The sequence below is a fragment of the Stenella coeruleoalba genome (assembly GCF_951394435.1).
Source record: "Stenella coeruleoalba genome assembly, chromosome: 3".
NCBI lineage: Eukaryota > Metazoa > Chordata > Mammalia > Artiodactyla > Delphinidae > Stenella > Stenella coeruleoalba.
The window spans coordinates 88870822-88894552 of record NC_137148.1 but is presented as its reverse complement, the minus strand read 5'-3'; the positions used below and the strand labels follow the sequence as shown (position 1 = coordinate 88894552).

The 23731-nt window shown below is 38.8% G+C and overlaps 1 protein-coding gene across 1 annotated transcript in view; it reads left to right on the top strand.

Moving 5' to 3' along the window:
• The window catches only part of PJA2 (praja ring finger ubiquitin ligase 2), a 79848-nt gene extending 65518 nt beyond the window's left edge, over positions 1 to 14330 (top strand). The window contains exons 8-10 of the mRNA XM_079915309.1: positions 7520 to 7634; positions 8008 to 8129; positions 11085 to 14330. Coding sequence (XP_079771435.1) covers positions 7520 to 7634; positions 8008 to 8129; positions 11085 to 11210 — 363 coding nt within the window. The 3' untranslated portion in view covers positions 11211 to 14330. The remainder of the gene's footprint in view (positions 1 to 7519; positions 7635 to 8007; positions 8130 to 11084) is intronic.
• Positions 14331 to 23731: the final 9401 nt, after the last annotated feature.

Below are 23731 nucleotides of genomic sequence, written 5' to 3'. Positions count from 1 at the left end.
ATTCCACTGAAGACCATGGATTGATAGCACCCCTCTTCAGTTGGTAAAGAGCTCAGCAGTGAGCTCAAGCCCAAAAGCTCAACCAAACCAATCCCATTCTTACTTCATGGAATCATGCCTGATACCAGTTCTTTATCAGTCTGAGCTCAGTCACAGGGAGAAAACAATTAATTTGAATGGGGTAAGTTTAGTATAAAGAATTACTAACTATAGTTAGGCTACTAGGAAGTAAAGTGAATTCTAAAGAATATAGGAGTAGTAGATTTAAGGAATAACCTTAGGGCTGAGATGAAGCACTCCACCTCCCCACCCCCCAGGGCTGAGATCTAGGCTGCGTTGAAGAGGACACAACCATGGCTCTTAGAGAAGTGTTTATGCTATTATGCTGGCAGAACTTGCTGGAAATCTGCCCTCTGGATCTTGGCAAAAATCTACCTTTGGAGTGCTAAAGAAACTATTCACAGGGAAGAGACTAACTGGAAGCGCTCCTGCTACAAAACCACCCAAGATGGGTGCCAGGGGAAGCTGCTGGCCACCTTATACTGCAGCTGTCAGGCACTGGGGAAACTGCATGTGCTTCCGGATCCAAGTGCTGGAGAAACCTTTCATCACACTGGAGGAGCCTGGCGCAGAAGCCGTCTGTGCTCCAGAAGCCCACAACAGGGAAGCCTCACACACTGCTCCCAACAAGCGCACTAGAACTAAACAGCCCATTCCTCCTGTGATGTCTCTCCAGCACCCTCTCCTGCACAGCCTAAGATCATGGTAGCTGACAAAGGAAAAATATTTAAAGGGCCCAGATCTATTTTCACAGGACGGAGATGAAAGGTGAATTTGTCAGAGGCAATACTTCTCTTACTGGCACACTGTTTTTCTTTTTGCAATATCTATCTGCAAATCCAGAGTCAAATTTGGTGTTCAATGTTATTAACTATGTTTATTAACTTTTATTACCGTGAATTTTTTTTGCTCGCTCTTTTTTTAGTCCTGACTTTGCTTTGGCCTTGGCCCTATCCTTTTTTGTAAGTCATCTCAAATCCTTTTTGGAAAGACAGTTGCTAAAATATCTTGGCTAGATCTTGAGGAGTATACAAAAGATTATGTTTGCCATCCAAGAGAACGCAATGTTAACCATCAGGCAGAAAGAATCCTATTCCTACCTAGGAAGCCTAGTTTGTTTATTTTTTATTGTGGTAACAGGCACATAATGTAAAATTTACTATTCTAACTACTTTAAAGTACATAGTTAAATGGCATTATACATAAACAATTAACCACATTCCCTCCTTTCCTCATCCTGTGGCAACCATCATTCTACTGTTTATCTTATGAATTTTACTACTTTAGGTACCTCATATCAGGTATACAATATTTATCCTAATGTAACTGGCCTATTTCACTTAGCATAATGCCTTCAGTGTTCATCCTTGTTTTAGCATGTGTCAGAATTCCCTTCTTTTTCAAGGTTGAATTCTACTCCATTGCATGTGTATACCACATTTTTCCAGCTTTATTGGGATGTATTTGACATGTAACATTGTGTAAGTTTAAGGTGTACAGTGTGTTGATTTGATACACATATATTGTGAAATTATTATCACAGTAGGGTTGTTAACCTCCATCACCTCACATAATTACCATTTCTTTCTTGTGGTGAGAACATTTAAGATTTACTCTCTTACCAACTTTCAAGTATATAGTACAATTTGTTATCTATAATCACTTTGCTACCTTGGATCCCCAGAACTTACTCATCTTATAACTGGAAGTTTGTACCCTTTGACCAGTAACTGCCCATTTCCCCCAACTCCCAGTCTCTGGCAACCACCATTCTACTCTCTGTTTCCATGAGTTCACCTTTTTTAGATTCCACATATAAGTTATATTATACAGTATTTGTGTTTCTCTCTCTGACTTATTTCATTTAGCATAATGCCCTCAAGTTTCATCCATGCTGTCAAAAATGGCATGATTTCCTTTTTTCTCGTGGCTAAATAATATTCCATTTTATAGATAGATATATAGATAGATCTATGCGCGCACACACACACACACACACACACGCCACACCACACCTTCTTTATCCATTCATTCATAAGTGGATGCTTAGGTTGTTTCTATATCTTAGCTATTGTGAATAATACTACAGTGAAGATCCTGATTTTATTTCCTTTAGATAACTATCAAGAAGTGGGGTTGTTGGATCATATGGTAGTTCTATTTTTAATTTGGGGGCGGGGAACTTTCTGCTGTTTTCCATAGGGGCTGCATCAGTTAACATTCCCACCAACAGTGCATGAGGGTTCCCTTATATCCCCAGCTTTACCAACACTTTGATTTCCTGTCTTTTTCATGATAGCCATTCTAACAGGTGTGAGGTGGTATCTCATTGTGGTTTTGATTTGCATTTCCCTGATGATTAGTGATATTGAGCATCTGTTAATGTACCTGTTGGCCTTTTGTATGTCTTCCTTGGAAAAATGTCTATTCAGTTCCTCTGCTCATTTTTTTATTGTTTGTTTTTTAGCTCTTAAGTTCCTTACATGTTTTGAATATTGATCCCTTATCAAATACATGATTTGTAAATATTTTGTCCCACTTTGTAGCTAGGCTTTTCATTTTGTTGATTGGTTTTTTTCCAATGCAGAAGCGTTTGAGTTTAATGTAGTCCACTTATTTATTTTTGCTTTTGTTGCTTATGCTTTAGTTGTCACATCCAGAAAATCATTGCCAAAACCAATGTCAAGGAACTTTTTCTCAGTATTTTCTTCTAGGAGTTTTATAGTTTCAGGCCAAGTTTTTATTCCATTTCAAGTTAATTTTTGTCAGTGGTGTAAGGTAGGGGTTCAGCTTTATGCATGTGATTATCCAGTTTTCCCAGTACCATTTACTGAAGAGATTATCCTTTCCCCATTGAGTATTCCTGGCTCCCTTATCAGTTGTTCGTATTTGCCAGGGTTTATTTCTGGTCTCTCAATTCTGTTATTTGGTCTATATGTCTGTTTTTATGCCAGTACCATACTGTTTTAATTACTATAGTTTTGTATACAGTTTGAAATCAGGAAATGTGACGGCTTCAGCTTTGGCTATTCAGGATGAGGATCTTTTGTGGTTCTGTACAGATTTTAAGATTTTTTTCTATTTCCATGAAAAATGCCATTGGAATTTTGATAGGGATTGCATTAAACCTGTATATTGCTTTAGGTAGTATGGACATTTTAACATATATTTTAATTCTTCCAATCCATGAACATGGGATGTCTTTGCATTATTCATGTCTTCTTTCAGCAAAGTGGTATAGTTTTCAGTGTATAGATCTTTCACCTCTTTGCTTGAGTTTATTCCTAAGTATTTTATTAAATTTTTTATGCTGTCATGAATGGGATTTTTTAAAATTTCTTTTTCAGATATTTTATTATTAATGTATAGAAACACAAGTGATTCCTATATGTTGATTTTGTATCCTGCAACTTTACTGAATTTGTTGATTAGTTCTAACTTTTTGTGTGTGTGTGTGGAGTCTAGGAATTTCTATACATATAAGATCTTATCTGCAAACAAAGACACTTTTACTTCTTCCTTTCCAATTTGATGCCTTTTATTTATTTTTCTTGCCTGATTACTTTGGCTAGGATTTCTGTACTATGTTTAATAGGAGTGGTGAGAGTGCGCACCCTTGTCTTGTTCTTGATTTTAGGGGGAAAACTTTCCACCTTTCACTGTTGATTATGATGTTAGCTGTGGGCTTTGTGTGCCTTTATTATGTTGAGGTATGTTCCTTCTATACCCATCTGTGAAAAGTTTTTATCATGAAAGGTTGCTGTGTTTTGTCAAATGAGTGTTTTCCTTTTCTTTTTCTTTTTTTTTTTTTGCATCTATTGGGATGATCATATGCATTTTATCTTTTCATTTTATAAATGTGCTGTATCATATTTATTGATTCATATGTGTTGATCCACCCTTGCATCCCAGGGATAAATATCACTTGATCATGGTGCGTGATCCGTTTATGTGCTGTTGAATATGGTCTGTTACTATTTTGTTGAGGATTTTTGCATCTATGTTCATCAGGATTATTGGGCTGTAACTTTCTTTTCTTGTACAGGCATACCTTGGAGATATTGCGGGTTTGGCTCCAGACCACCGCAGTAAAGTGAATATCACAATAAAGCAAGTCAACAAATTTTTTCATTTCCCAGTGCATATAAAAAGTTATGTTTACACTATACTTACTCTATTAAGTAGGCAATAGCATTGTCTAGAAAAACAATGTATATACCTTAATTTTTAAATACTTCATTGCTAAAAAAGCTAACTGTCATGCAAGGTTGCCACAAACCTTGAATTTGTAGATAACACAATATCTATGAAGCGCAATGAAGCAGAACTCAATGAAGCAAGGTATGCCTCTTGTGTCATGAACTGGCTTTGCTATCAGAGTAATGCTGGACTCATAAAATGAGTGTGGGAGTGTTCCTCCTCCTCTTGAAAGAGTTTGAGAAGGATTGGCATTAATTCTTTAATGTTTGGTAGAATTTCCCAGGGAAACCATCTGCTCCTGGGCTTTTCTTTTGGGGGAGATTTTTGATTACTGATTCATTCTCCCTGCTTGTATTGGTCTGTTCAGTATTTCTGTTTCTTTATGATTCATTCTTGGTAGGTTTTATGTTTCTCTTCTAATATATCCAATTTGTTGGTGTACAGTTATTCATGATAGTCTCCTCTGATACTTTGTATTTCTGTGTTATCAGTTGTAATGTCTCCTCTTTCATTTATTATTTTATTTGGGTCTTTTGTCTTTTTTAGTCTAACTAAAGGCTTGTCAATGTTACTTTTTCAAAAAAAAAAACAGGTGTTAGTTGGTATTTTCTATTTTTCTGGTCTCTACACTTTCTGCTCTGATCTTTGTTACTTCCTTCCTCCTGATAACTTTCAGCTTAGTTCCTTTTTCAGATATTTTGAAAAAAATTTTCAAACTATTTTCTACTTCCTTGAGGTGTAAAGTTAGGTTGTTTGGTATATTTCCTTTTTCTTAATGTAGGCATTTTTTTGCTATAAACTTCCCTCTTAGAACTGCTTTTGTTTTGTCCTGTAAGTTTTGGTATATTGTGTTTCCATTATTGTTTGTTTCAAGATATCTTCTGATTCCTTCTTTGCCTCATTGGTTGTTCAGGAGTGTGTTGTTTAATTTCCACATTTTTGTGAATTTTCCAGTTTTCTTCCTATTGTTGATTTTTCATTTCTTGCCATTTTGGTCAGAAAAGATAATTGGTGTGATTTCAGTCTTCTCAAATTTGCTAAGACTTGTTTTGTGACATATATGATCTAACCTGAATAATGTTTCATGTGCATTCAAGAAGAATGTGTCTTCCGCTGCTGTTTTGTGGAATGTTCTGTATATGTCTGTTAGGTCCATTTTACCTAAAGTATAGTTCAAGTCCAATATTTCCTTTTTGTTTTCTGTCCGGATAATATATCCATTATTGAAAGTGAAATATTGAACTCCCCTAATATCATATTGTCTAATCTCACTTCAGATCTGTTTTTATTTGCTTAATATATTTAGTTGCTCTTTTTTTGGGGTACATATTCATTTATGATTGTTGTATTCTCTTGATGAGTTGATTCTGTATCATTGTATAATAATCTTCTTTGCCTCTTGTTACCATTTTTGGCTCAAAGTCTCTTTTGTCTGATATAAGTATAGCTGCCCCTGCTCTCTTTGGTTTCCACTTGAATGGAGTGTCTTTTTCCATCCCTTCACTTTGAGCCTATGTGTTTCCTTAAAGCTGAAGTGAGTCTCTTACAGGCAGCATGTAGTTGGGTCTTGTTTTTTTTTCCATTCACCACTGTATGCCTTTTGATTGGAGAATTTAGTCCATTTATATTAGAGTAACTATTGATAGATAAGAACTTACTAATGCCTTCTTATTATGTTGTCTGGCTGTTTTGTAGTTCCCTTGTTACTTTCTCCCTCTCTTATTGTCTTCTTTTGTGACTTGGTGATTTTTTTACCTTTTGTGAATCTAATGTAGACTTTTGCTTTGTGGTTACCATGAGGTTTACATAAAACATCTTAACAGCCTACTTTATGCTGATAACTTCAATTGCCTACAAAAACTTTACCCTTTTATTTCCCCACTCTTATGTTTTTGATGTCACAGTTTACCTTTTCTTATATTGAGTATTCATGAATAAGTTATTGTAGTATAATTATTTTTAATACTCTTGTCCTTTAACGTTTATTCTTAGTGAAGTGGTTAATATACTACCATATTATGATATCAGAATATTCTGAATTTGACTATATATTGAATATTTATCTTTACCAACCACATTTTGTTCATTCATCTGTGGATACTTGGTGTGTTTCTACCTTTTAGATCCTGTGATTATAGGTCCTGTCTGCGGTTCTAACCTAATTGTAGCCATAAGGGCTAATCAAGCCACAAAAAGATGAGGGTGACTCGTACTAGATGGTCATATGATTTGCTGTTCTTTCCATTCCTGTTAGTGACTTTTTCCAGACATTTGAACTCCTAAATAAAGTTCACAACCCAGATAACCTAGGAATACAGGCATACCTCAGAGATATTCCAGGTTCAGTTCAAGAGCACTACAATAAAGTGAGTCACACAAATTTTTGGTTTCTCAGTGCATATAAAAGTTATGTTTACACTATACTGTAGTCAATTAAGTGTTCAATAGCAGTATGTCCAAAAAAATGTACATACCTGAATTAAAAAACACTTTATTGCTAAAAAATGCTAACCATCATCTTAGCCTTCAGTGAGTCATAGTAGTAACATCAAAGATCACTGATCACAGATCACCATAACAATTATAATAATATTGAAAAAGTTTTAAATATTGTGAGAATTACCAGAATGTGACACAGAGACATGAAGTGAGAAATGCTGTTGGAAAAAGTGGCACTGATAGATTTGTTTGAGCCAGGATTGCCAGAAACCTTCAATTTGTAAAAACATGCAGTACCTGCAAAGTGCAATAAAATGAGTTGTGCCAGTACTAGTGAACCAGTAATGTGGGTGTGCTGACTCTATACCAATAGTAGATACAGCTGTTCAGAAATGCATTATTTGCTTCCCTGCCTTGAACATCTTGTAACCTTGGCCACATTTTATATTTCATGAGTTGAACCTGTTCAAAGTATTTATTTTCTTTCATGTTATTGATCTCATATATAAGCTCATAAGTTGGAAGAGGTAACCACTCTTGAAAATATAAGTATGATGGACAAGTAAATGGTTATTGAGACAAGATAGATTTTTGTTGTACTTGTGAAAAGTAGGGATTTTTTTTTCCTGTGTTTTTTGATTTTTTGGTTTGGTGATGGTTCCTTTTTGGAAGGGGCAAAAAGCGCAGGGACTGAAGCAAAAGAAACCAGTAGGAAGAGGATAATGGTGGATATAATTTTGGAAGATACCTTTAAAAATAGTTTTTCATTACTGTTTTAAAAAGTGTTTCCTAACAAAGAAATGTGACTTTTCATTTTCAGACTGCCCTGGCACATTTAGAGTCTCTTGCAGTGGATGTTGAGGTGGCCAATCCACCAGCCAGTAAGGAGAGCATTGATGGTCTTCCAGAGACCCTTGTTCTTGAAGATCACACTGGTAAGGGCAAAGCTGATCTCTAATGTTGAACGACACTTTGCATATTCAAGTATATTACCAATGCACCTAGAAGATAAAATAGTGACTGTCAGAAACTTTCATTAGATTTTGTATGAAACCTAATTCAGACAGACTTTTACCTAGTGGAATTTTTTAATTTATCAAGTGATAGGCTGGGACAACTTTTCTACAAAAGCAATGTTTATTAAATTCCAAATTGTCATGTATTAAGCTGAAACACTTTTGCCAATTAATTCACCAAAGTCTGGTTCTTTTGTCTTTCATAGGTGTTGTCTATGAGTTAATATGTTGGTTTTCAATTTTATTAAAATTGAACTTCATGGGATTGATAAATCAAATTATTTGTTTTCAGCTATTGGTCAGGAGCAATGCTGTCCAATCTGTTGCAGTGAGTATATTAAGGATGATATAGCAACAGAGTTACCCTGTCATCATTTCTTTCACAAACCTTGTGTCTCAATTTGGCTGCAGAAGGTGAGTTGCAGATTTACTTTTTTAAAGTTAATAGTTTCTCCTACAAGTTAATGATGATAGTAGTGTCTTTTAAGCCTATTTTATTTAGCTACATACTCGTAGTAATTTTTAATTCAGTGTTTAAAATTGTTTACCTTTTAATGATTACAGATTAATGATATATCAAACTATTTTACCTTACTAACATTGTCTAAAAACAATATAGGCAAATGATTTTAGGATAAAGCTAATTAGATCTTTGATTATATCCCTGAAATTTGATGTTTTCAAAAATATCTTAAGCAAAGAAGCCTTTAGGACTACTCTGTACAGATATTCTGCTAATATGAGATGGTATCTTTAAAAATGTCATGAAGAACCTAGGGGTAAGGCAGGAATAAAGACGCAAACCTCCTAGAGAACGGACTTGAGGTTATGGGGAGGGGGAAGGGTGAGCCGTGACAGGGCGAGAGAGAGTTATGGACATATACACACTAACAAACGTAGTAAGGTAGATAGCTAGTGGGAAGCAGCCGCATGGCACAGGGATATTGGCTCGGTGCTTTGTGACAGCCTGGAGGGGTGGGATAGGGAGGGTGGGAGGGAGGGAGACGCAAGAGGGAAGAGATATGGGGACATATGTGTATGTGTAACTGATTCACTTTGTTATAAAGCAGAAACTAACACACCATTGTAAAGCAATTGTACCCCAATAAAGATGTTAAAAAAATAAAAATAAAAAAAAAATAAAAAGTTTAAAAAATCTTAAAAAAAAAAATGTATATGAGGAAAAGCAACAAGATCCTACCATATAGCACAGGGAACTATATTTAATATCCTGGGATAAACTGTAATGGCAAAGAATATGAAAAAGTATATATGTATAACTGAATCACTTTTCTATATAGCAAAAATTAACACAACATTGGAAATAAACTATACTACAAGAAAATAATTTTAAAAATTAAAATGTATATGATAAATATTTAATAACCTACCAAGTACCTCCTATTCAAATTTTTATATACTGTTTTTCAATGTTTACCCAATAATTTTTAAGTATATTTGAATTCCTTAAGAAAAAAAAGGTTTTACTTACATCTTCTCAGTGAATTCTATTCTTGCATAAAAGATATTTACATGCAGTTCAGTAGAAATTCCCAAATCACATTCCCAGCTTAATTACTTACGGATATGGCTCCCTTTCTTCTCTATAACCACTCCCTTCCTTCTCTCTTCTCTTATTTCCTACCCTCTCCTTTCTCCCTTCTTTTCTTTCCTTTCTCTTTCTTTGCTGTTGCTCCCCCTCTACTGCTACTTCATCTTTGTCAAAACTCTAGTTGATATCTAAAATCCAGTGCAGAAATGTTCATGATTCCTTTATAAAATCTAAAGTTTCGGGCTTCCCTGGTGGCGCAGTGGTTGAGAGTCCGCCTGCCGATATAGGGGACGTGGGTTCGTGCCCCGGTCCGGGAGGATCCCACATGTCGCGGAGCGAGCCATGTCCACTGAGCCTGCGCGTCCGGAGCCTGTGCTCCGCAATGGGAGAGGCCACAACAGTGAGAGGCCCGCGTACCACAAAAAAAAAAAAAAAAAAAAGTAAAAAATCTAAAGTTTCTGTCTAGGCTTTCCAGGGCTTCTGTGATCTAGTCTATCTCATCAGATTTACTCCTCTGTACATTTACTCATGTTTGCTTAGCCTGGTGTGATCTTCCCCTTACTGTAAGAATAGATGATCTAGGTAGGTCCGCTTAAATTCGACCTTTTCTATCCTTAATATCCTCTTTCTTAAACTCCCACAATAGTATCAGAGCCTTAAGAAGGATCTGGTGTTGTCTGTGCCTGCTCTGTGTCAGGTATCGCTGGATGATTGATGTGTGTTTTCCCATTTAATCCTAACACTAACTCTGGGACATATTGGTATCCTTATTCTCATTTTCCAATCATTGTTATTCATCCAAGGTTACACAGCTAGTGTGTGGTTGATTGAGACTGTACTCATACACTTGACTCTAAAATGTTGCTCTTTTGGCCCCATCTGTATGGCAAGTGCACAATAAATGTTTGCTGAGTTAAATTCTTGAATTGTAAATATTATGTATGTTGTACATCTTGAATTGTCATTGATTTTGCTTTAACCCAAGGTAATAATCTCTTTAGTCTGTCTCCTGTCAGGAAGCAGCTTATTGTGAAGCCTTTCCTCTAGGGAGAAGGTTTCCAGGTTCTGAATCTTTGTCACCTTCAATAGCCTGATTTCTTCAACCTTTTTTCTATCAGGGAGATCTCTGGGAAAAAGACAAGATTTGGGAGGGGATAACATATCGCCAGATGACACATCTCTATAACCTTCCATTGGTCCTAAAATAATGTACTCCCAGTCTAACTGCTTTCCCTGTTCCACCTTCCCTCATTGATTTGTTTTATCATTTAGAAGGCACCTAACTCTCCATATCTTTTTGAAAAGGAAGTATATGGCTTATAAAGAAGGTCTGCGGTCCCTCTGCTTTGACATATCTGTGCTACACTAAAGTAAGGCTTTGGTATATATGAGGAAGGTCCTAGGGGGATAATTTGGTGTAATAAATATGTGAATTAATTAGGTCTCTGGTTTCTCTAATATATGCATTCAGTGCAGGTGAAGACATGCCCTGTGACTCCTTGCTCACCCCTGTAGCACCAGTGCCAAGTGGAGCATGTAATAGACTCTTAATTAATACTCACTACATGAAAGATGAGTGACCTAAAAGATGCAAACATGATTAGGAGACACTGTTTACCCTCAGAGAAATTGAGTCTGATTGGGATGAAGAGGAAATAGCATCAAAATTTTGCCTCTCTGTACTGTGTGGATTTGAAGTTTATTTGGTTTTGTTTTTAAGTTATTTGACTTGTTTTGAGGATAATGATACTGCTCTGATACTTTGTAGCAGTTAAGATCTTTCCATTGGCTGTGAACTTGTTTTTTTCTCTCCCCAGTCAGGGACGTGCCCTGTGTGCCGCCGTCATTTCCCACCTGCTGTGATGGAAACACCTGCAGCTGCTTCCTCTGAGCCTGATCATGATGCCCCACCTGCAAATGACAGTACTGCAGAAGCCCCCTAAGCCTGAACACTTGAATGAGATCGGTCTATCCAAGTAAATCTGCAGATCCTTCTAAAATATGATGTGCAAATAATTATATATAAATATATTTAAAATGCTATATATAGTCTATGCCATAGTTTAGAAAGAGAATATTAACCTTTCTAAACTAAATTTAGGTTTGCAGAAAGTACTAAACATTTTCAAGCTGAATGTTGAAGTAGTGCGTTCATTTTCTTTAGTTTAATATGTTATTAATTGTAATGTCAAGCTTATTGATTAACTTGATCCAGAAGAAATAATCATCTGTGTGGCACACATTACTGGTTTTGTCTGAAGTACTGCCACTAAGTGATTATAATTAAGTTTTCCTATTTGCATCAAATGTGAAGATTGTGATCACAACAGTAGTAAAATTTGGTTTCGTTGGAAATAAAAAAGAATTCTAAAGCATGCTTTTTCATTGGTCCCTTTGCTTTTGCTTCATCAAAACCTCTTGGTTCATAATACTGAGTGGTTTTGTAAGAAGATAACTTACTCTTTCATCTTTGTTTAAAATTAGGACCTTTTAGAATGCCAAACAAAACTTCTGGCTAGAGCATCACAAAATTTTAAAATCTTAAATGTAATCTCCTTGAAATGGTTAGGTAGTAAAATAAGTTATTATATTTGAAATGGTGGATGTGCTTAAAGTAAGGTTAGTAAAGCATATAAACAATCTCATGTGCTCAGTGCTTGGTACAGTGAGATGAATTAGATGGCCTTATGAAGTCCTTTCTATTTGGTTAAAATTATACTTGAAGGTCCAGAACACTCATGGCACATTTGTGTAATAAACACTGGATATAGTTAAAGGTAATTTTGGCTCTGAAATATTTTGGAAAGTCTGAAAACAAGCATAAAGTGTTTTAAAACACTCATTCTGTTGTATCCCGAAGGAAAATCTGAATCCTTAAAAAACTAGAAGAACTAATTGTGCTGTCTTGTATAAAGCATAAAACTGATGGGGTCCAGGACAGATTTGGCCATACCTTTTTACAACATATCTAAACCTTATTGTGTTATAATTTATTATTTTAAAATATTGTTGAACAAGGATTAGTCATACTACATTATCAGCCTTTGTTTCTTTACACTATTTTGGGAAAATTATGCACCTGGAACTAAAATAAAAACAAGTAATTAAGCCATGGGTGAAAAAGGAATAGATTGTATGATTGCCTAGTGATTGTATGAACAGAACTGAACAGGTTCCGTTCTTAATTTCCTTTCTCTAAAAGAGAAAAGAAGATGCTGACCTCACATTTATCCTCTGAAAGAGATCTGTTCACAAGCTTTTACAAAAGTGAGGAAATCAGCTTTCCTTACTTTACTTTTTTTTTAATGGGAAATTTGACCCACAGGGTCATCTTCGTAATCATGTAACCAAACTAAGAGTGCACAGCTTTCTGTTTAGGTGATCACACCCAGTAGGCAAGTATGTATCAACATGGACATAATATTAATTTACAGATGTGATTAGGTATCAACACCAGAGAATGATGGGTGTTAGAATGCCACATTTGAGCAAGTAAAATAGTAAAACACATAGTGAGTGTACATCTATCCAAGTAGTACAATGATGATTTAGTTTAGACACATAAAAAGAATGTTTATATGGCTTCCCAAATGCAAAATTACATTTTATTTGTGTAATCTCTCTGCATATTTATATTCCACCTCTTTTCTTCATTCTTAAAAATAAATGAATTTTCACTGTTGGCACATTTGAGGCTTAAATATAAGGAACATAACACTTGCATTCTAATTTTTGCATATATTGTAAATGTGTCTGGTACTTACAGCAAAATACTGTGTATCGTTTTATGGGTAAAACAAAACTGAACATTGCATGCATGTAATGTGGTGACTTTGTAATTTAGGGGTTCTTTGGGGCTTCTGTGACTTTGGAAATGCTTACATTCAAGCCTTAATGTTGCATTAGGTAGCATGTTTTCCTTCTGATGTATATAGTCACTGTTGTATAAACTAATCATTGCTTGTTTTCTACTCTGTGATCTTTCCATACCGTATTTCATTGATGATCAGTTAGTGTCAAGGAGTCAAATCAAATTAAAATTAATTCTCATGTGTATATTGTGGAAATCTGTGGCTAGTGTGATTTTTATTGTTGTTGTTTGTTTCCTTTAAATAATTATGATCAGTTGTGACACTTAGTGGTTAAACTGACATTGTTACAGATTTCTCTGTAATAAGCCACACACATTATATTTAGGCAGTGTAAAGGGACCTTGGTTTTCTCTTCCTAGATAGCAGCTGTCCCAAAGAAAATATTTCTTCTTTGGCTGTTAAGATTTAACTATTATCTGCCAGTTGTTAAGAGGTTTTGGTTCCAAATTCAACCAGCAGTGTTGAGAGCTGAACTTAAGATAGCTGTTGTACTTTTTGCTTTCCATCTGTTTCTGCCCTTCATTCTTGGCTCCCTACTATCTGTAAACAGCTGCTATGAAGGAGAAAAGTTGAATAAGAATTGGCTTAAAAATTCTTTTAAAAAGAAAATTGAGGTTTTAGAATTTTCATTGTAACAAGCTGATAGAAGCTGAGGCTGACAAGTTAGGACACCTAAATATTGTTTGATCACGTCTTGGCTCCTTTTGAAAAAGTAAAGAATATATGAAGGTAAATTAGAAATATAAATATTAATAAAAGTACTGTTTCTCTTATTTCTGTATTATATGTTAAGTGACTTGACCTAATAATTTTATTTTTTTAAACGTCGTCTTCTTTCTTGTAATTTGAATGCTGATATTTAAAGGTAGATCTATGTGGTTTTCTTTCGTGTTTCTTAATTGTTTATCTCTAAGCTAATTAACTCTTACTTGTGATCTGCATTTATATATAAACTGTTAAATATATGTGAACTGTTAAAATGGAATGCAAGTTTTTCAAAAGCCCAGGTCTAAACGTAATGATTGTTTTATTGTTCTACAACCCCAATCCATCATTTTTCGTGTAAATCATAAACAATAAACAGGATATACTCAGTGGTCATTTCTAATATTTAATTGTGTAGCCTTATCACTTCTATAATGTAACCCCCTGGAGGATTTAGTGTTTATAGCAAAGTACACAGCTACTAAGGAAGTCTGGAATAGGCTCCTGAGCACGTGATTTTATACTCCTTTAACTGTGATCTAAGAAGGAAAACCCTAAAAGAGACCTCAGCTGTACAGAAGTGGTTGATGGACTTCCAGAGTTGGAGCCACTCAGCACCCCTACAAGGGTTGGATTTCGTTAGAAAAGTATCACCCAAATATTCCTATAAATAGCACATATGTGAAGCTAGGCAGAAAAGTCCTGTCTCTTCTGTGTGACCACCTCTTCCTGTCTTCCCTCAGGCTTTACACTTTTCTCAGATCTTGCGTGATATCTATTCTAGACCAACCTGGCATTGGCTATTCCCATCCCTCACTTAAAACATGTTGCTCAGAACTAAACACAGTTCCTCTGACTAGAGCAAGGTCCAGAAGCATTATTGCCAACATCAAAGTGACTCTCATATGACTGTTATGACTCGTATATGTTGATAGTATTATCATTACCATCATTATTAGGCAAGCGTAGCACGTTGTTGTCTCTTGCTAAACTTCAAGGTATTGCTGGTAAGCCAAGTCTGTTCCTAATAATTACTTACACAATTTCTTCTTAACCTAATTGGACTACATTCATCCTTACTAAATTTAACTTGTAAAGGTCCATATGAATTCTGATTCTTCTTTCATCCTGCATCAGTCCCAATTTTGATGAAGTATGCCTTTGGTGTTTAGTGGCTTTGTCCAAGTTACTGATAAATACTGAATAGAACAGGATGAAATACAGACCCTCTTCAGAATGCCACTGTAGACTGCCCTCTAGATGACTTTGATCCACCAGTCAGTACTCTGGGTACAGTTGTTGAAGCAACTACCAGTCACTTAAGTGCTTTTGTTTCTTCATGGTTCCTAAAAGGACACCGTAAGAAATTTTGTCCTGTTTGGTCGACAAGCACTATGGAAGTAGCCTAATCTGCTAGTATATTAAATCAAGAAAGCAAATGACGTTAGCTAGAAATGCTTCACTCTTAGTGAAACCATGCAACCTCCTTTTCTAACTGCTCACATGCCATCTGTTCATCTTCTCTAGAATTTGATAAGTGATCAATGTCAACCTCATTTTTCTAATTTTTGGAATCTTCCTTTTTTCCTCTCAAAAATTAATGATATTTGAAGTAACATGACCTTGACAAGTCACTTACTCACTCTGCTTCTGTTTTCTCTATAAAGACTAAATTAAAGGTTCAGTACTCCTGTTTGTGCATGGGTAAAGGTTTGAAAAAAATGTTCTTTGTTGATGTGCAAAGTCATGGGGAATAAAAAAGCATCTTAATCACCTCTCAGGAGTGGAAAGAATTTGACACGGAAACTTTATTAAATCAAAAGAAATAAAATGTAATTAATGTCAGTTTTACTAAAAGGCTACATGCCTGGATGTGGCAGTTTATTCCATTTTGTATTCTTAGTATATAATCAATATGCAGTTTTTTAGTAAATATTAAGAGAGGGGAGGTCTTTATCTTATTTTTTTGGAAAGATAATACCTTTTAGCCATTCACTGTCAGTAAGAGAAATTATGCAAGCCACCATTATTTCTTTTCCTTTGATTATAAAGCAGCAATTCTTAATAAGATTCACTGAGAAAAATGCATTTTTACATTATAAGAATAGTTCCCATTTATGAAGTACTAAATATTAGACATTGTGTTAGGCTTTCTGTTTTAGCTAATCTTCATAATGAATCTGCAGTGTAGTTTATATTGCCCCAACTTTTACAAATGAAAAAATTGAGTCCTCTTCTTAAACAAGAGCCTGAGGGTTCTGTGTAGTTCATGCCACCTTCCTGGGTAGGAACAACCTGTATGATCAACGTTAATATTTACTAAGTTGTTTGAAATGTAGTCTGAGTTTTAAAAATGGGAAAAGTGGGGGGTCTTTAAAATTCTGAAAAATATTTTGTTAGTTTTTCCTTTTTGTATTATTTTGCTAAATTGTTATAGAGAGACATTTTTGCCTTAAGTAATATACTGCTGACCAAAGTTATAATGTCCTACTTAGTGAAGTTTCTTAGTCACCATTAAGATCTGATGAGAACTTCCTACCTTGGCCGTACTATTTGGGATCCTTAAATTATTCTGCGGAAACTCTCTCTGGCCTGAGAGGTGTGTGGCATCCCCTTGTCTCTTCAATGAGACCTTACTAATGCAGATATCTGTCTATAAGCAACTAGCCCTACCCTTTCCAAAAGTCTCTGGATTTCTTCCTTCAGAAGCCATGGACATTTGCCCTCACAATTGCAATCACTCAGAGTGGAGAACTTACCCCCAGACTGCTTCATCATTAGAAACAAACATTTGACACAGGGTTTCCTTTTGATTTCAGTCCTTAAATGGTATTTTAAATTCTTTCCAGGCATTTAAGCTATGCCCTAGTTCTCTTGTCTATTCTATTTCCATTTTCTTGTTAAAAGACCTCAAGTGTTGCAAATATTATAAGGGGCTTCACTATGTACCACCATTGTGATCGGCCTTTGGCCTCCACAAACAATTCCTCCTCCTGACCTGGAGCAAGGATCCTTCAACCCTGGTATTGCAGTACCCTAGGTTTGGTGCCAGTAAAGAATGTCAGAGTTTTTATTTTAGTTTAAATTCACATTTAAGGCAGATGAGGATAGGAATCGGGGAGCTTACAAAATCAACCTTGTCTGGAAAGCAAGCTCTAGCCTAGATTGGATGATGATGACTCACAAGTGAACCGGGGTTATAGCCCAATCTAAATGAGTAAAGAGCACCTGAAGGAAGATGCTTAAATTTTTTTATAAAAATTAGTTGTCTTATAAAATAATAAACATATCAGGCTGACGTCCTCCCTGAATCTGTGGACACAACACTTTCATCAAAGCCAACAAATTAACTCCATGTGCTGAGCTGCTATCTGTTTAACAAATGTTTATCAAGTGCCTAATCTAGCACAACTGTTAACAAGATCATCAGACTCCCTGGCCTCCTGGAGTGTTCCCTGTATTGAGGAGACTCTATTACACATTTCTTCCCAAAGCAGCTGGATTCACTGTATGGGAAGGAGTTCCTCTTGGCCTGGAGGGTGCCTATGATTATCCAAACAAGAAACAACCAAAGCAGGGAGAAAGAATAACACATGCCGAGCCCCCCAAGGTGACTAGCTACCGGCAGCTACCCTCATTCCCCAATGATCTATAGCTGTGTTACTGTATTTATAGGCTGAAGATCTCTTAGGAGGTTATATGCCCTATGGCCCCCAGCAGGTCATGATATCTCACAACCAGAGAATTTGGAAACATATATTTTTTTTCCAGAGATGGGGCTGGCCATAATGGAGAGAAGCAAAACTTAAAAGTGTTTCACCTTATTTGTGTTGTATTATTACCTTTGCTTCCTACTCCCTGTGCTCTAAGGCATTTACACATAAGCATCCAGTGTGTTTTTCCCCAGAAAATGGAACATAACGCAGGCAATTCTGAGACATTGCTTTCCTGCTGGCTTTTGTAACCATGCTGGAAAACCAGGGCTAACATACCCTGAAAACTGTCTTACTAAGGGCTGGACAAGCAGTAAGCACCACTGTCAAATTTGCTACACTGTGATTACCATAGAAGCTGAATGAACTGGGCAGCAAGGGCACTAAACGCTATGCAGATGCACAGCCGTGTTAGGACAGCCCCTGCCTGACTCAGCAGCAGCACCATGGTACACAGAGGTGCCACACCTACGCATGCCAAGGCTCACTCAGGGAGGGCGGAAATGCTGCACAATCCTTTGGGTTCTTGTCTCCTCGCCACCCCCACTGCTGTATAACGCATTTTTCTCCCCCAAATCAGGTCCTGGAGAAGCCCCTAGAGCTTATTTAATCCTTCTGTAGGTGACACTTTATAAAGAGGAAGCAGAGTAGAAGGCTGCATTAGATGGTGCCTGCCACGGCCACCCTACTTGAAGCATCCCTTCTCATTGTCCAGAGCTGCCGACCCTGCTTGTAAGCTAACACATTTCATAGGTTCTAGCTGAATCTATGGGACCCCTGGATCAGAGACAAAGGGTTTTATTTCTCCTGGTACAGTGGGCAGCATGAGCTACATAATCGCCTAAACAGTTCCCGTTGCCCCCATGTCCCTCACGGACAATGCAGAGCTTGGCCCAGGTGGACGCTGGACACACAGTGAGTCTGTAGCACAGATGAGAAAACTCGAGCTTAGGAAACCCTAGTCTTATAAAGGGACTGCTGGTAAGCCTGCCTAACCTTGCCCTGGAGAAAGACATTATATGTTATCTTGGTCAGGAAACAAATCTGTCCTCTGACCTGGGGGGATGAGGGAGGGATAATATATATCTGTTTTCTAGGATTTTTCTATACAGACTCCAGTACAGAGCAAAGCTGTCAATGCCTCTTGCTCAGAAGACATGAGAAACACAAGAAACCCATGAATTGTCTCCCAACGCCTGTAGACCCTGCTTAAAGGGATGGGATACTGCAGGTCAAGAAATCCCACTCACCCCAGCCACAGCTGATTTGACTGGTGGGGGCATCAGACTCAAGGCCCATCCATTCAGAGGTTGGCCAGTGGCCAGGGGCTAAAGATTACGCAGGCTAGCAGGTCCTCTCACTAAATTTGCCTATTTTGGTTGGGAAATAGGCAATTCCCAGTAGGAAATGGGAGATGAATTCAGCAAAAGGGTTGTACGAGGAGGGATTAAAGTTGTGAGTAGCCACGATCATGCTGAAGCGATGAGGCAGCAGAAAGTAAGAGCAACTAGAAACTACAAGTGGGAGAAGATATGCGAGAGTGGATTGGGAAGGAAGGCAACTGCAGTGGAGGGCAGGAAGCGGAGCCTCATTACTGTGGACACTAGAACGGAGAAGCAGTCATAGCTCCTTACTTTTCATCCTCATCTGCTCCCCACACCAAAATGGGCATCCGTGGGCTTCCCTGGTGGCGCAGTGGTTGAGAGTCCGCCTGCCGATGCAGGGGACATGGGTTCGTGCCCCAGTCCGGGAAGTTCCCACATGCCGCGGAGCGGCTGGGCCCGTGAGCCATGGCCACTGGGCCTGTGCGTCCAGAGCCTGTGCTCCACGGGAGGAGAGGTCACAGCAGTGAGAGGCCCGCGTACTGCAAAAAAAAAAAAAATGGGCATCCATTACAGTAACACATACACAAGCCATTACTGCAGAGAATTTGAGTGAGTCTTTAGCTGAAAAAGAACTCAGGTTATAAGGAACAGAAGAGGTGCAGAAAGATGTCATAGGACAGTAAATTAGCTAACATTTATTGAGTGCATACTATATGCCAGGAACGTTTGTAGGTAGTTTTACATGCATTATCTTAGTTAATCCTAACAAAAATTTTTAGATGTAGACTTCTAATCTCCAAAGGGCATCGAAAGGTTGAGTAGCTGCCCACGGTCACACAGCTAGTAAGTAGGGGAGTCAGGATTCCAATCCAGTGCTCTTCACTGCTTTGTTCTGTTGCATCCTGCATAGGCAAGTGAGTTAACACTCAAGGTAAGAATAAATGAAGTAAATTTCAGCTTCAGCACTGATAGTTGTCACAGACTGACCTGCAAGTTCAATAGCCTAACCTAACATTTGGACCAAAAACTACTCTGAAGTTGGTAATTACCTTTATCAATCAGCCCAAAGAGGCTGAGAGGAGCCTAAACATATTAAATTGCTTTAGTCTCCTACCTGAAGAAAGCAAAAGATCTCAGCAGCTGCAGAAGTTTATGTTACTTTCCAATCCACTGCAGAGAGAATTCTGCCTCAATCATTCTCTTGTCAGTCCCTGTGGTCCCCACAGTACCAGTGACCATTACCCACATCTCTAAGTAAGAACAATAATGTGGTCAAGGAAGCCTGTTATTTTTCACACCGGTAAGCCCTGGGTAGAAAGCAGGTTGTGATTGAATGGGGATAAATGTCAAGTCCCTACTATTCTTCACCCTAAATCTACTCCACATGGTCTTGTTCTGTCCTAATTAGTCTCTGCCCCAGATAGCTAATCCTTTTGGTTAATGAGTACCCATGGCCTCATCATCTCCAGTTACAGATACCACGGGAAGCTGGGAGAGCATTGCCCAAGCAACTTGGCAGAAGGTGCTTTACTATTCATAGACTGCTGTGCTTAGAATCAATGAAAACTTAACAATTAAATCACCAAATATTACCTCGCCTAAGGAGGAAGCAGCAGCTTGCCCATGATCGTACAACCGGAAAATGCTGGAGCTAGGACTTGAAGCCACGCCTCCTGACCATGCCCCAAACTTCTCTTGCTTTCTGGCCCAGTGTCATCCTCTGGTGAGTCAGGGCAGCAGCAAGCTTAGATCAGAAATAGGTTGTATTTACCTCCAAACCTGCTCCGTGCGTAGGTCCTCATCTGCCAGCAGACAAAGTGAGAAAATAATGACAAATAAGCAGATGAAGACTTTTGCTTGTGAATTCCTGTTTTTATTCTTCCATTTGTAGACCTTTTTAAGTTAGGAAAGACTTGGGGTGAGGAGGTAGGGGGGGAGAGAGAGAGAGAGAGAGAAAACAGAGTGGCAGAGCGGGGAGCTAGAATGAGACAAAAAATAAAAGCAATGTCAGTGGTTCTCTGGCTTCCAGCACCTGCGGGAATTTCGCAATAGGTGTTCCGCGCTCTTGCAGAGCACAAACGTTAAACTTCTAAGGGGGTTTAAAATACAAATGTCACGAGTTTAAAAAATAAATTTTAATAACATTGCAAAAATACCCGAGAAATTGAAAGAACATATAGCAAATCCCTGTATACCCATTATCTGTCTGCAGTGGATTTGACAACTTAAGAACTATTAACATTTTACCACATTGACAAAAAATGCTCATATGTATATTTATGTATAGTAGTCGTTCCTTTTCCTCAAAAAAGGGCTGCATCCCTGGGAAAGTTGTTTTGACTTCAACCTCCGCTACCTGATTCATTCTCAGAGGCCCTTCTAAAACCACATATGTCTCCCACCATCAAGGATCATAAATAGGCTTTGCCTAACTTGTCAACTCTGAGCAGTTTGCTGGAGAGAGTACAGTTGAATCCAGGGTCAGAGAGAGAGAGTGCCACGACTGGGAAGGTATGTCCAGCTCCAGTATGGGAGGGGAGGCTTAGGGGCTGAGAGCCGTGCTTGCTCCTAGCTCTATCCCACTATGCCCTGCGCCACCTCCCCCCGTCCACCACAGCCCTCTCTGTTCACTGCGGGATGTGCCACAGCTGTTCAGCCCAGCAGCTAGATAAGCTTCCTACCCTGCGAGCTTTGAGAGACTACGCTGTTGTAATGCTCTGCTCTCAAATCACTGTAATAAAAGCTGAACTGCACTGCATTCAGGAAGACATGTCTTAAAGGAATTAGTTTATCCTTCTCTGGTTAACTCCCTCTGCAGAAAATTCTACCTCTAACCTCTGGCCTGTTTTCCACCGTAGTTCCTCCCTGGAAAGACTGTGGAAGGCCTCATGCATGGGAAGCAGTGTTTCTTCCGCTCCAGGCAGGAGGTGAGGTGCATTTCATCTCTTCTAGACTGGAGCCTAGCCTGCCTTTGCGTTTCTGACAGCTTGCTTTGCAGGAAGCCCTTTATTACAATGAAAGTACAGGGTGAAATTTTGAGCTTTTTAAGGATAACACTGATTAATCATCCCTAGGAACTGGTGATTGCTTCGTGGTTCTGAAGTAGGAAACCTGCTGGGTAAAAAAAAAATCACATTGAAGGGAACACTCTGTCTTGTAAATTGAGTAATAGCATTCTCTGGTGTTAAAAGTAAGAGATGATGTACACAGAAGTGAGGATAAGCTTCATTGCACCCAAGGAGAATATTTTTTCTTTTCAAATGGAAATGCAAATTTCAGGTTGTTCTGTGTAGACTTTCTTGACTCTGAGAAGAGGGAAGATGAGGGAATATTTACATAATCCAAGTTACAAGGGAAGAGAAAAACACCTCAATCCTGCTTGTTACTCCAGAGGTGAGAGGCACTAGCTTTTTCTACTCTTTTCTCTCCCTCCTTCCGTCCTCCCCTTCCTTCTTTTACTTCTTTCCTTCATCAGCCAGATTGGCTCAGTTGAAATCCTAAATCCAACCATTTACCAGCTGCGCAATCTTGGGCAGTTTACTTGACCTCCACGTGTGTTGCCTCATCTATACATCAGGGATAGATAGTATTTCTCTTGTAGGGTGGTCATGAGAGTTCACTGAGTCAGTACAGTGATACTCGAGTCTGGTCAGGCCCCTAATAACCTTTAGGGCGGAACACTTCTTCTCCACTCCCCATGTTTCCCTCCATGGGGCGGGAACTCCGCTGCTGGGACACTCCCAACCTCTCTCGCTCTCATTTGCTGGGCAGTGGCTTAATCCGGTTAGAATTAGGGCGAGTAAACTGGCGTGCTTGTCTCAGCTTCTCTTCATCTCTTGGAAGTGAGTAGTCGCCTCTGCCCTTCCGAGGGCAGTCCTCGTACGAGACTGGCTCTGGCCCAGCGCTGTAACGGCGGCGCCATCAGGCTAATCCCAGATTCCCTAGTGAGACGCGCAGCGCGGCGCTTTGCGGCAAGTGAGGGTCCTGCGCCTTGGCGTTGCTTCCTCAAGGCGTTCCTGGTCCCCCTCCAGGGCCTGGGTCTGGCTGGACAGGCCGTGACGTCTGGGCAGGTATCCCTGTGAACCCCAGACCCGGCATTTGCTCCCTCACCCTCTACATGCAAGTGGGCACAATGAGCCGTGGCCCGGCTCTGGTCCCAGGAGCATGAGCTGGCCAGCAACTTTCTCCCGCTAACAATATTTCTTTTGAAAAGTGGACAAGATTAGGCCGCCAGAATCATGCTGATCCGCAGTGCTTCTCATTCACATCAGAAAGGGAGCAAGTTCAGTCTTGGCTTGAGCTGCATGTGTGGACCTGTGTCACTGAAGCCGCCTGTTCTATGGCACTTAAGGTGGGGGCCAGCAGGTGTCCTTCACCCTGTTCCACTCCCACCACTGGCACCCAGGGCAGTCACCCACCCCCAGCAGGTCGTCTCTGGGGTGGCAGTGCCATCTCCTCTGAGGACACCGGAGACCATTGCCCCACCACACCAGTGGGACCCTTTCCACCTGTGTCTCCTGCCTCCAGTTGTGGTGACCTCGTGGTGCTCTCACAGGTTGGTCTTAAACTGTGCTGGATGAGGGAGGGATCAGCATTTCTTGTGCGGAAGGAACTGCTCTCTCCCGCCATCTGACACCCCTTCTCCCTGTTGATGGTGTGGAAGAGGTCTACATGGAAAGAGATCACATTCGAGGAATGAAGTGATTGCAGCCTAAGGAGTTCAAGAGGATGTAGTTGGAAGATACGCTGTTCTGTTTATGCCATAAAATTCAGAACAGTACATTTAACGTATCTAGAAGATGAATTATTGTTCCCATTTTCCTGCCTACTCTGGATAAGACTTGCATAT